The sequence below is a fragment of the Neoarius graeffei genome, chromosome 8, assembly GCF_027579695.1.
Source record: "Neoarius graeffei isolate fNeoGra1 chromosome 8, fNeoGra1.pri, whole genome shotgun sequence".
NCBI classification, from domain to species: Eukaryota; Metazoa; Chordata; class Actinopteri; order Siluriformes; family Ariidae; genus Neoarius; species Neoarius graeffei.
In genome coordinates, this window is record NC_083576.1 from 72,249,886 (window position 1) to 72,262,336 (window position 12,451).

General features: G+C 41.2%; 1 protein-coding gene across 3 annotated transcripts in view; it reads left to right on the forward strand.

The window, feature by feature from the left end:
- erc1a (ELKS/RAB6-interacting/CAST family member 1a) overlaps window positions 1-12,451 on the forward strand; it is a 69,849-nt gene that overhangs the window by 12,331 nt on the left and 45,067 nt on the right. For all 3 annotated transcript variants that reach the window (XM_060927029.1, XM_060927030.1, XM_060927028.1), the window contains exons 2-3: window positions 9,283-9,660; window positions 10,033-10,107. In XM_060927029.1, the coding sequence (XP_060783012.1) occupies window positions 9,283-9,660; window positions 10,033-10,107 (453 nt within the window). The remainder of the gene's footprint in view (window positions 1-9,282; window positions 9,661-10,032; window positions 10,108-12,451) is intronic.

A 12,451-nucleotide genomic window follows, 5' to 3' on the forward strand; every position in this document is an offset into this window, starting at 1 on the left:
TGAAGAAATCCTCATAACATAACAGTAGTAACTTACTATTAACATTAAGGATTGGAAACAGGACTCTGTGGAACAATACAATATTAAAACACATGTGGGTTAGTATACTTATGCATGTTACTTTTGACGGACATAAAGATGAATTCATTGAAATGTACTCTAATTGCACTATAAGATCTGACTAGGGAAAGGGGAATATGAATATTTAAGTAACAGGAGAAATCTAAGACTAAAATTATATAGTAAAATTCATAAATGAAGACTACAACATGAGTATTGCACACAGCCGGAACTGTCTGATAGTAATATGCATGCACCATAAAGTAATAAATGAGACTTAAAATTTGGATTACAGCCATGGAAACATATTTCTGGGCCATCAATCTCTTCCTTTTTCCAACAAGTCCACTTAAAGCTCTCTGACTCCAGAAGGAGACCTGTCTGACATGGTGACAAGTACACCCAAAACAAATTTTATTTATCTTCAATTGGGGGACGTCAAAATATAACGTGCATAAATGTCCGTCAGATTGTAATGTGCGACTTCCTGCTTCCGTCAGGGACCAACACATTCCACACGATCATTCACCCTCCCGGCAAATTCTTTCAGTTGCACTGGCGTCAATTTTTGTTTACATCCATTATGAAGTATTTCAGCCAGTTCCCCGATCGCTACGGTTCATTTTTAGTGAGTGAAGAACAAATCTATACTTACGTGCGTTACGTATTATGCACGTTAGCTTTCTTGACAGACTGCAAACACACGCTGCTCAGGCGGCCAGTTTCTCCATCTTCTCGGAAAGCGATGATGTCATCAAAACTTGTGGTAGTGTGGATTTCCTGGAGGTTTGTGTATCATGCGGTGCTATGCCGGTCGGAGATATACGATACAGTCTTGTGTACGTTATTTTCTGACAGACAGCGATCCTTTGATTTTACCATCGATGTATTTTGAAAACAGGCAGATTCCAAGGCGAGAATTAATTATAAATCAATTGGTGCTTTTATATTAAAGTGATTGATTACATATATTGTTCTATATTAATGTTTTTAGTTGGAATATTCTTATTCACAAGTTGATGTTGACTTCTGACGGACACAGTAACGTGCATAAGGGTCTTTTTTTAAAATGATTTTTTCGTGTTTAGAAAATGTGCAGGCCCATTGTATGTGGTTTTTTAAACACTTCAGTAAACCTGTTTTATGGAGTGTAGTTGATTTAATTCCGACAATAAGTTGTATAGCAATCAAACCTTGTCGAAGTTGGTTAGTCAGAACTGTTACGGTCGGGTGTCTAAAATTCACCAACTTCAAAAAATTAATTCATGATTTTATTGGGGGCGGCACGGTGGTGTAGTGGTTAGCGCTGTCGCCTCACAGCAAGAAGGTCCTGGGTTCGAGCCCCGGGGCCGGCGAGGGCCTTTCTGTGTGGAGTTTGCATGTTCTCCCCGTGTCCGCGTGGGTTTCCTCCGGGTGCTCCGGTTTTCCCCACAGTCCAAAGACATGCAGGTTAGGTTAACTGGTGACTCTAAATTGACCGTAGGTGTGAATGTGAGTGTGAATGGTTGTCTGTGTCTATGTGTCAGCCCTGTGATGACCTGGCGACTTGTCCAGGGTGTACCCCGCCTTTCGCCCATAGTCAGCTGGGATAGGCTCCAGCTTGCCTGCGACCCTGTAGAAGGATAAAGCGACTAGAGATAATGAGATGAGATGAGATTTTATTGGGAAAATATAGCTTGTGATATCTGAAGTTGTCAACATTATTTCTTAGAGCAATATTATTTTATTTAAACCAAAAAATATCCAATTTATGTTTAAAATAGTGGATGGAGATGATTTTTTATACGTGTCTCACCATTATTACCCATTAGCAAATTTTGACTCATATATTTAAACACTTGAGTCCAAAAATTAGGTGAATACTGTTAAAGATTTGGATCAACAATTTGAAATCAAATTGTTCTCCACAATCCAATCACATTAACATCACATCCCAAGTGTTCATCAGTCTCATGGATGTTTGATACCACAGAAAGTACTAAAAATTATCGAGGCAGAATGCTAATTCGTTCGAACATGGCCATCATTAAAAAAATACACTCCCCGGCCACTTTATTAGGTACACCCATCCACCTGCTGTTTGATGCAGTTCTCTAATCACCCTTGACAGCAGCACAATGCATCAAATCATGCAGATACAAATCAAGAGCTTTAGTTAATGTTCACAATGTTCAAACATCAGAATGGGAAAGACTGTGATCTCAAAGTGTGACTTTCACTGTGGCGTGGGTGTTGGTTTGAGCCAGATGGACGGGTTTGAGTATTTCAAAAACTGCCGATCTCCTGGGGTTTTCACACACAATAGTCTCTAGAGTTTACACAGAATGGTGCAAAAAACAAAAAAAACATCGAGTGAGTGAGTGGGCGACAGTTCTGTGGGTGGAAACAAATGTCTTTGTTGATAAGAGAGGTCAGAGGAAAATGGCCAGATTGGTTCAAGCTGCCAGGAAGGATATAGCAACTCATAGCAACTCTTTAGAACCGTGGTGAGCAGAAAAGCATCTCAGCATGCAACAGCAGAGCAGCATATTGGGTTCCAGTCTTGCAGCCAGTAACAGGAATCTTTGAGTCAAGAACGAGTTCCTATTAAAGTGGCTGGTGAGTGGATAATAATATGCATAAATATTTGTTAATTTCCTTACTATATACTGCAGGCAGCGAAATAAAGCCAGTCAAAGAAAGAGGTCTTAATGTCTCAGTTCCAAAATGGTCATCAAATAAAATATTGTTCATATTTACAGAAAAAGATAAACATTTTGATGAAGCTCTTTCACTGTTAACACTTTCCTCAATATCTCCATGTGGCGTGTTTATAGTTCTGACACTGATACATGATTTTCTAAGCGTGTTGTTATTAGACATGGAAGAAGTATTTCATACCAGTTTTTCCAGATGACTGGAAAAAATGAGTGTCCTTATTGTTTTGAAACCTCAGATTGATTGTTTGAAATGATACTGAGAATAGAAAAATTGGCACCAGGATCAGGCTTTGTTCCACAAGTTTCCAAAAAATCTTAACTCCCTTGTGTAAAAATAAATAAAAGGGGTTGGTTTGGTCCCAACATGCCTGTACAGTATATCCCTGCTTCCCGTATCACCTTGTACTTATCTAATGTCCTACTGTCCCGCTAAGTGATAGATCTTTGAGCTGCTAATTGAAGATGGCCGTTTGCAGATTTTTCAGTGCTCCATTCAAGTCTCAGTAATGCTGCGCTCTCTGCTCCTTGCTCTCTGCTGCCGTGCGCTGAGCCCGCTCATTTTAGTGATTAGTTTCAAACTGTGATTCACAGCAACATGGCTGTCGTGTCACATCTACACACGAAGGGGCGTAGTGCAGGAAGCTAATGATGGCTGTGTAATTTGGTGGGATAGGCATCGTCATGCTGCTCATGCTGCTTGGTTCCAGTTAAAATTACACTGATATTTTCACAGACGTTATATGTGAACACTGATTAGTACTGTGTTATTTAGCAACATGCTTATTTGAGCTTAATTAGAGCTTACCATCCAGTATCTAGCAAGTGTGTGTGTGCGCGTGTGATTAAGTAATTGTGCAATAACTGCTTTTCTGTTGCTGCTCTTGATAATGCTATAATCTGAACAGTGTATGATTGGTTAAAGCTAAAGCACAAGTTAAATGTTAGCAAGTTCTCGTGGTAACACCTTTTGTGGCCACGTGTTTCTTTACACATGGCCTACGTGTATTTCAGGTATGACTAATCACACAGTCATACCTTTATATTCTGTTTATATTACAGTGCCCTTCACAATTATTGGCACCCCTCCGCCTTTTGGTGAAGTCGCTTCATCTCACACGGAAAAAATGAGAAAAATCCAACCTTTAAACGTTTTATTCAGAGAAAAACAAATCCCTCATCAAGAAATGATTATTTTCAACAAAAACACGTGCCAAAATTATTGGCATCCCTGGAAATGATAGTGAACGCAGTGTAACTGAAGCATGTTTCCCATTTAAATTGTACAGTATTTGTGAGTTGATTGGAGTGTGTAAGCTGTAATCTATGACTTCCTGATTAACTGGGGAACAAATATGAGGTGACACAGAGGCCAAATTTCCTTAGTCATCCATCAGCATAGAAAAGGTAAGAGAACACACAAACCAAATGACGGAGAAGTGTGTTGACCTTCATAAGTCAGGGAATGGTTATAAAAAAATAGCTACTCGCCTGAAAATGTCCATTTCTACTGTTAGGGCAATAATAAAAAAGTGGACACCAACTGGAACTGGTACAAACTTGCCTGGAAGAGGACCCAAGATTACAAGATTATTTTGTCCCCACATACAGTGAGGAGGAGGGTAAGAAAGGCAAAAAAAAAAATCCCCCAAGGATCACTGTTGGTGAATTACAAGAAAAAGTAAAATCTTGGGGTTTCCAAGTCTCCAAAAATACCATCAGATGCCACCTCCATGCCAACAGATTATTTGGAATGTACACCATAAAAAAAGCCTTTTCTATCAGTTAACCACAAATGTACGCACCTGGAGTTTGACTGGAACCGCGTTCTCTAACCCGAAGTAACAAAAATGGAGCTTTTTGGCAATAAACATTCAAGGTGGGTTTGATGTTTTAAAAAAGAAGGATGGCTATAATGAAAAGAACCCAGTCCCAACTGTAAAATATGGTGGAAGTTCTGTGATGTTTTCAGGGCTGTTTTTTCTCCAAAGGCCTGGAAACCTTGTTAGAGTACATGGCATCATGGAGTCCATGAAATACCAGGACATTTTAAATCAGAATCTGGCTGCCTCTGCCAGGAAACTAAAATTAGGTCGCCATTGGCTCTTCCAGCAGGACAATGATCCGAAGCATATATTCAAATCAACACAAAAATGGTTCACTGCGCACATAATCAAGCCATGAGATGCCAGAATCAAGCCATGGCCATCTCAGTCCCCTGACCTGAACCCCACTGAAAACCTGTGGGCTGAGCTGAAGAGGAGAGAGCACAAGAGCGGATCTCGGACCCTGGATGATCTGGAGAGACTGTGTAAAAAGGAACGGTCTCAGATGCCCTGCTCTGTATCGCCAACCTTATAAAATGTTATAGGAGAGACTCAGGGCTGTTTTACTAGCAAAGGGAGGTTGTACAAAGTATTAAATGCAGGGATGCCAATAATTGTGGCACGTGTGTTTTTGCTGAAAATAATTATTTCTTGATGAGGGATTTGTTTTTCTCTGAATGAATTTATTTCAGTTAAAGGTTAGATGTACTTTTCTCATTTTTTCAGTGTGAGATCAAGCGACTTCACCAAAAGGTGGATTTTTTTTCTAACCTGAAAGAAGGGGTGCCAATAATTATGGAGGGCACTGTATATATGCTCTATATATCATTTTTTCCCTCAAGATTTCATGCTCTAAGTATCTTTGGCATAAAATGTACTGTTGTCCATTATGTATGGTAAATAAACCATGGTTTCCAGATGGCCCACGTGGGGGCTCCATCCTCCCTCCTCTCAGCTTCACTTCACTACACACACACACACACACACACACACACACACTCTCTCTTTCTCTCTCTCTCTCTCTCTCTGCATCTGCCAATGACACTTACGCTTGCCTGGCTTCCACACTGTACTTTTCAGCTCTTTCTTTATTCTTTGTTACAAGCTTTTTTCTTTATTCTTTCTTAATTTTCTTTATTCAGATGTCATATGTGATGAAATAGACACAACATACAATATCACAGCACATATCCCACATCCATCTGGAGGATTTAGTCTATGTCAGATAAACCATTGTTTAATTTTGTATGCAGCCATCTCAAGAGACTGAGAGTACGCACTGTGAATGTCTGTTTGGAGAGTTATAAAATCCCTCTGGTCTTCAGCTTATTCATCCTTTTGGGGAAAGTAAAAGATATGCAGCTGTGATTTATAGTAAGCTCAAGCACTGCTCTCTTAGAATGACCTTTTAGCTGATGTTTAAACCAGATTGCCTAACATTAAAGGGATACACGGAGGTTTTTCATCTTAATTCTCATCCACTGTAACATATGTGTGATTTTCTTGTCCTGAGAAAAAGAATAGACATTTTGTTGACTTGAACCTGTCTCATAAAGGAAGTCTAAGGGCAGTTGTTAGTATGCCATGTACAGTACTGTGCAAAAGTCTGAGGCACATGTAAAGAAATGCTGGAGACCAAAAATGGCTTAAAATAATGAAATTAAATGTTTGAACATCAAAAAACCCACTAAAACCAGTAATCAGTAAGCCATAATAAATGAAACAAAGTCAATATTTGGTGTGAGACGACCCTTTGCTTTAAAAAAAATAGTAGTCTCAGGTATAATGAGTGCAGTTTTATTATAAGGAAATGAGCTGTACAGTAGGTTTTACTGAGCATCTTACAGAACCAGCCACAGTTCTTCTGGACACTTTGACTGTCATATTCGCTTCTTAATTTTGCACCAAAACCCAGTAGCCTTCATTATGTTTTCTTTTTTCATCTGAAAACTGGTCTCTTTAAATAATATTGGCTGGTGTTGAGTAGTCTATCAGATATACAGTGGTGCTTGAAAGTTTGTGAACCCTTTAGAATTTTCTATATTTCTGCATCAATATGACCTAAAACAACATCAGATTTTCACACAAGTCCTAAAAGTAGATAAAGAGAACCCAGTTAAACAAATGAGACAAAAATATTATACTTGGTCATTTATTTATTGAGGAAAATGATCTAATATTACATATCTGTGAGTGGCAAAAGTATGTGAACCTTTGCTTTCAGTATCTGGTGTGACCCCCTTGTGCAGCAATAACTGCAACTAAACGTTTCCGGTAACTGTTGATCAGTCCTGCACACCGGCTTGGAGGAATTTTAGCCCATTCCTCCGGACAGAACAGCTTCAACTCTGGGATGTTGGTGGGTTTCCTCACATGAACTGCTCGCTTCAGGTCCTTCCACAACATTTCGATTGGATTAAGGTCAGGACTTTGACTTGGCCATTCCAAAACATTAACTTTATTCTTCTTTAACCATTCTTTGGTAGAATGACTTGTGTGCTTAAGGTCGTTGTCTTGCTGCATGACCCACCTTCTCTTGAGATTCAGTTCATGGACAGATGTCCTGACATTTTCCTTTAGAATTTGCTGGTATAATTCAGAATTCATTGTTCCATCAATGTTGGCAAACTATCCTGGCCCAGATGCAGCAAAACAGGCCCAAACCATGATATGACCACCACCATGTTTCACAGATGGGATAAGGTTCTCATCTCATCTCATTATCTCTAGCCGCTTTATCCTGTTCTACAGGGTTGCAGGCAAGCTGGAGCCTATCCCAGCTGACTACGGGCGAAAGGTGGGGTACACCCTGGACAAGTCGCCAGGTCATCACAGGGCTGACACATAGACACAGACAACCATTCACAATCACATTCACACCTACGGTCAATTTAGAGTCACCAGTTAACCTAACCTGCATGTCTTTGGACTGTGGGGGAAACCGGAGCACCCGGAGGAAACCCACGCGGACACGGGGAGAACATGCAAACTCCACAAAGAAAGGCCCTCGCCGGCCACAGGGCTCGAACCCGGACCTTCTTGCTGTGAGGCGACAGCGCTAACCACTACACCACCGTGCCGCCCGGGATAAGGTTCTAATGCTGGAATGCAATGTTTTCCTTTCTCCAAACATACTTCTCATTTAAAAGAAAAAGTTCTATTTTGGTCTCATCCGTCCACAAAACATTTTTCCAATAGCCATCTGGCTTGTCCACGTGATCTTTAGCAAACTGCAGACGAGCAGCAATGTTCTTTTTGGAAAGCAGTGGCTTTCTCCTTGCAACCCTGCCATGTACACTATTGTTGTTCAGTGTTCTCCTGATGGTGGACTCATGAACATTAACATTAGCCAATGTGAGCGAGGCCTTCAGCTTGTGCCTCTTGAGGTTTTCCATTGTAGATTTTGAGGTGTGTTTTGGATCATCGTCTTATTGTAGGACCCATCCTCTTTTTAACTTCAACTTTTTTACAGATGGTGTGATGTTTGCTTCCAGAGTTTGCTGGTATTTATTCGAATCCATGCTTCCCTCGACCAATGAAATATGCCCTGTGCCACTGGCTGCAACACAACCCCAGAGCATGATCGATCCACACCCATGCTTCAGAGTTGGAGAGGTGTTCTTTTCCTGGAATTTGGCACCCTTTTTTCTCCAAACATACCTTTGCACATTGTGGCCAAAAAGTTCTATTTTGATTTCATCAGTCCACAGGACTTGTTTCCAAAATGCATCAGGCTTGCTTAGATGTTCATTTGCAAACTTCAGACGCTGAATTTTGTGGCTAGGACGCAGGAAAGGTTTTCTTCTGATGACTCTCTCATGAAGGTCATATTTGTTCAGGTGTCGCTGCATAGTAGAACAGTGCACCACCACTCCAGGGTCTGCTAAATCTTTTTGAAGGTCTTTCTGAAGGTCTTTTGCAGTCAAACAGGGGGTTTTATTTGCCTTTCTAGCAATCCAACAAGCAGTTCTTCCAGAAAGTTTTCTTCATCTTCCAGAACTCACCTTGATCTCCACTGTTTCTGTTTACTGCCATTTCTTAATAACATTACAATCTGAGGAAACGGCTACCTGAAAACACTTTGCTATGTTCTTGTAGCCTTCTCCTGCTTTGTGAGTATCAATTATTTTATTTTTCAGAATGCGAGGGAGTTGCTTAGAGGAGCCCATGGCTATTGATTTTAGGGACAAGTTTGAGGAGTCAGAGAATTTATACAGCTTTGAAATCTGCATCATCTGACCTTTCCTAATGAAGAATTTGAACAAGCCATAGCTCAATAAGCTAATTAAGGTCTGGAACCTTGGTAAAAGTTACGTGAGAACTCAAATGTATTGGGGTGCCCAAACTTTCGCATGGTGTTCCTTTTCTTTTTTTACTCTCCAATTGTACAAAACAAAAATAATACACAAATCTTGCATAAAACACTGAAAAGAAATGTGTTGTCTTTACCTTTATGCCTTTTGGTGATCAGTTCATCTTCTGCTCACTTAACTATTCACAGTAACAGACATTTTCAGCAAGGGTGCCCAAACTTTTGCATGCCACTATAAGTTTGTTCTCGGTAAAGAGGTTTTCTGTTCCTCGTTCAGTACATGCTTTTACTGAAATGCTGAAATGCCTTAACTATCTGTCCACTAGGAAATGACAACAGTTCAAACTGATAATTTACCATCTTTGTCCTCCTGTTTCATCCATGACAGCACCTGCAGACCACGGTGCAGGCTCTGCAGGCTGAGTTGCGCATCCAACGTGACCTGAACCAGCTGCTCCAGCCACCAGGGGAGCCGCTCGCACTCGAGCCGGGCGAGGAGCAAGAAAGGCAGGCTCGGGAGCTCGTCCTGCTCCGCCGCACCATTCAGGAGATGGAGCTGCGGCTGGAGACACAGCGGCAGACGTTGGTTGCACGTGACGACTCTGTCAAAAAGCTGTTGGAGATGCTGCACAACAAAGGGCCGTCAAGCAAGTCCAGCGAAGAGGACCATGAGCTCACATGCCGTCTAGCCGACGCTGAGATGCATGCACATCACTTGGAGAATCTGCTGGAGCAGCGTGATAAAGAGATGGTGGCTTTGCGGGAAGTGAGCAACAAAATAAATTCCTATTAGCATGTTTCTATGCTCATGCAGTGTGAACTGTGAAATTTTGAGATGAAGAAGAGTGAAAAATAGAAAATGTAAAAAGAAAATGAAAAGAGTACAAAAAAGTGTGATAACTTTTTCACAAAACCATTGTCATCCTTTTATAAAAAGCATTTGTGAAACAGAATCTGCATGGAACCTTATTTGCTTTTACAGTACTGTGCTGATCATCAGACTTTAGCAGAGTGATAGAGTGTTAAGCCAAATTCGTAGCACAGACGCAGTTTCCCCTGAAGGTTTGATGACACATCTGAAAACTCTATTTCTGGCTATGGTGTGAACAAAGTGCCAAGCATGTGCCTCTTATTCCAGGAGCTGCATCGGCGTCTTGAAGGGACACCAGAGTCAACAAAAACCAAAGCTCTGCAAACCGTCATTGAGATGAAGGTAGAACATGTCTACTTTGGGCAATATTACTTAACCCTTTCTACTCCCAGAAGAAGACTTACATTCTAGATTTGCATTCCTCACTTTCATGGCTATATACCTTTCATAATGGTTTCTCTATAGTTACTGAATAACATGCTTTAGCATGAATTACTAAGTAATAAAACCGGGACTTTACACAGCTGATAGTGGATCACAGTGGTGAACCGTTACTATTAGAGCTGGGACTTGGGCTCAGCCAAAACTTAGCCAGACACCAAAAAAGCAACAGGGCAAAGGATTTTGCAAAGGATTAGCAGCAGGCTGCCAGGTCGCTCCGTTGTGTGTAGCTGTTGTTGATGTTGATTTTAAAAGTAACTAAGTAAATTACACAGGGAAACGAATACTTAAGCCTGAGTGAAAAATACTGTAGCAAGCATGTGTGGAAAAAGAGTCTGGAGACAGAAATCTTACGCTACGTTCACACTGCAAGGCTTAATGCTCAATTCCGATTTTTTTGTGAAATCCGATTTTTTTGTGAGGTCGTTCACATTAACAAATATATGCGACTTGTATGTGATCCTCAGTATGAACGAAAAGCGACCTAAAAGTGTTCCGCATGCGCATTGCAGGATACGACGACGTCACACGCAGTGAGCATGGCCAGTGTTTACGGAAGTAAAACCGCCCGGTTGCGGTATGACCCATCCAATCTAGCTTGAATAGCTGTATCCCCCCAAATGGAAATCAGCTCCCTAACCTCTGCGTCCTTCCATTGAGAAGATTCAGAACCTTCACAGCCCGAAGCGTCCCTCGCATTGATGTCATGCGCAGGGGCGCAGATACGTTTTTTGAACTGGGGGGGACAAAAAACTGGGGGGGACAAAGCTGCCAGCAAACCAACCCCAACCCCGATATGCCTGTCAAACTTGTTGTTAGTAACCATAGCAACCAAGCTCGAGCTCGCAACCTGTGCAGTCTGCGCAGCTCAACCAACCGAATATCAGTCTTTGTTTTGTTTTATGTGAGTTGTTGCAACTGTGTATGTACTGCTGTGCACCTCAATAAACCGAATGGTAATTAGTCTTTTGATTTTTCCGTGAGGTTTGCCTTATGCAAAGAAAGACAGCATAGACGTTTTTTCCTCCCTATAAGTGGGGGGGGACCGAACGAGGTGAATTTAAATCTGGGTGGGACGAGTCCCACCCTCTATCTGCGCCCGTGGTCATGCGCCATGTTGTTGTAACTTTTTTTGAGAGACCCGCCGCCTACTTCAGCGCAGAATAGTGACGTTTGTGGCTTGTTGATGACGTGCAAGTCGGATGAATGCGACCTGGCGATTCAGACTGAAGTCGCATGTGAAAAGATCGGATAGGAATCGGAATTAGGACCACATATCCAAATGGCCTGGGTCGGATTTGAAAAAATCGGATCTGTGTCGTTCATATTGTCAATAAAAGATCGGATACAGGTCACATATGGGCGAAAAGATCGGATTTGAGTCACTTCAGCTTGCAGTGTGAACGTAGCCTTAGTTTCTCGGTTGTTAGCCTGTACTACTTGCTCTCGATAGCGCTGGCTTGACCGCTTTATTAGCATTCACTAACACTTCTGATGAACGCTACACCAGCTGAAAGGTGACTTCACTGCTGCACTGAAGGAGCTGGCTCGCGGTTAAGCGCACGTTGGCCTTCGAGAAGGCCTAGGGTGATAAATTTTTGGTCCCTCTCACTATAAATCAAAATCTGATTGGTTAATTCGTCTGTCACTTCCTACAAAAGCATACACTGCCATGGCCTTCTGTCCTGGCAATGAAGTCCTAACCAATGAGTGATCCAGCTCTAAACTCTTCTCAGCCTAGAGACAACAAACAAAAAAATCTCATTGGATAACTCTATTTTAACATTTTCAGGACAGTAACCCTTTCATTTCTGAAGCAAATTTGATAGAAAATGAGGCCAAATTAGAATTAGAAGAGAATAGTTATGAAATTATGAAAGAATGAAAGAAATTAAAAATTAACATTTGAAATGCTTATATGTTTGGGCCTTCTCTGAAAGCCTAGAAGGCCCTGATGGTTCCCCTCTGGTGGATCATTGTTTTAGGTTAAACTTGTTTTTGAAAAACTACAGGAATCAGGTTGTTATTAAAGGACTACACTGCACTCCAAAATGGGAGATGAAACAGAGTGGGTGAGATCATGACAAAAACACCAAGAAAAGTCCACGATGTTTGCTTAACTTGTTTGTTTTATACATATATACCTTTTACATGCAGTGTACACAATGCAGAACATAGTATTCATGCTCCAGATATCAGATGTGTGGTTTTCTCAGGCTATTATGTGTATCTTGCATGTCTAAAG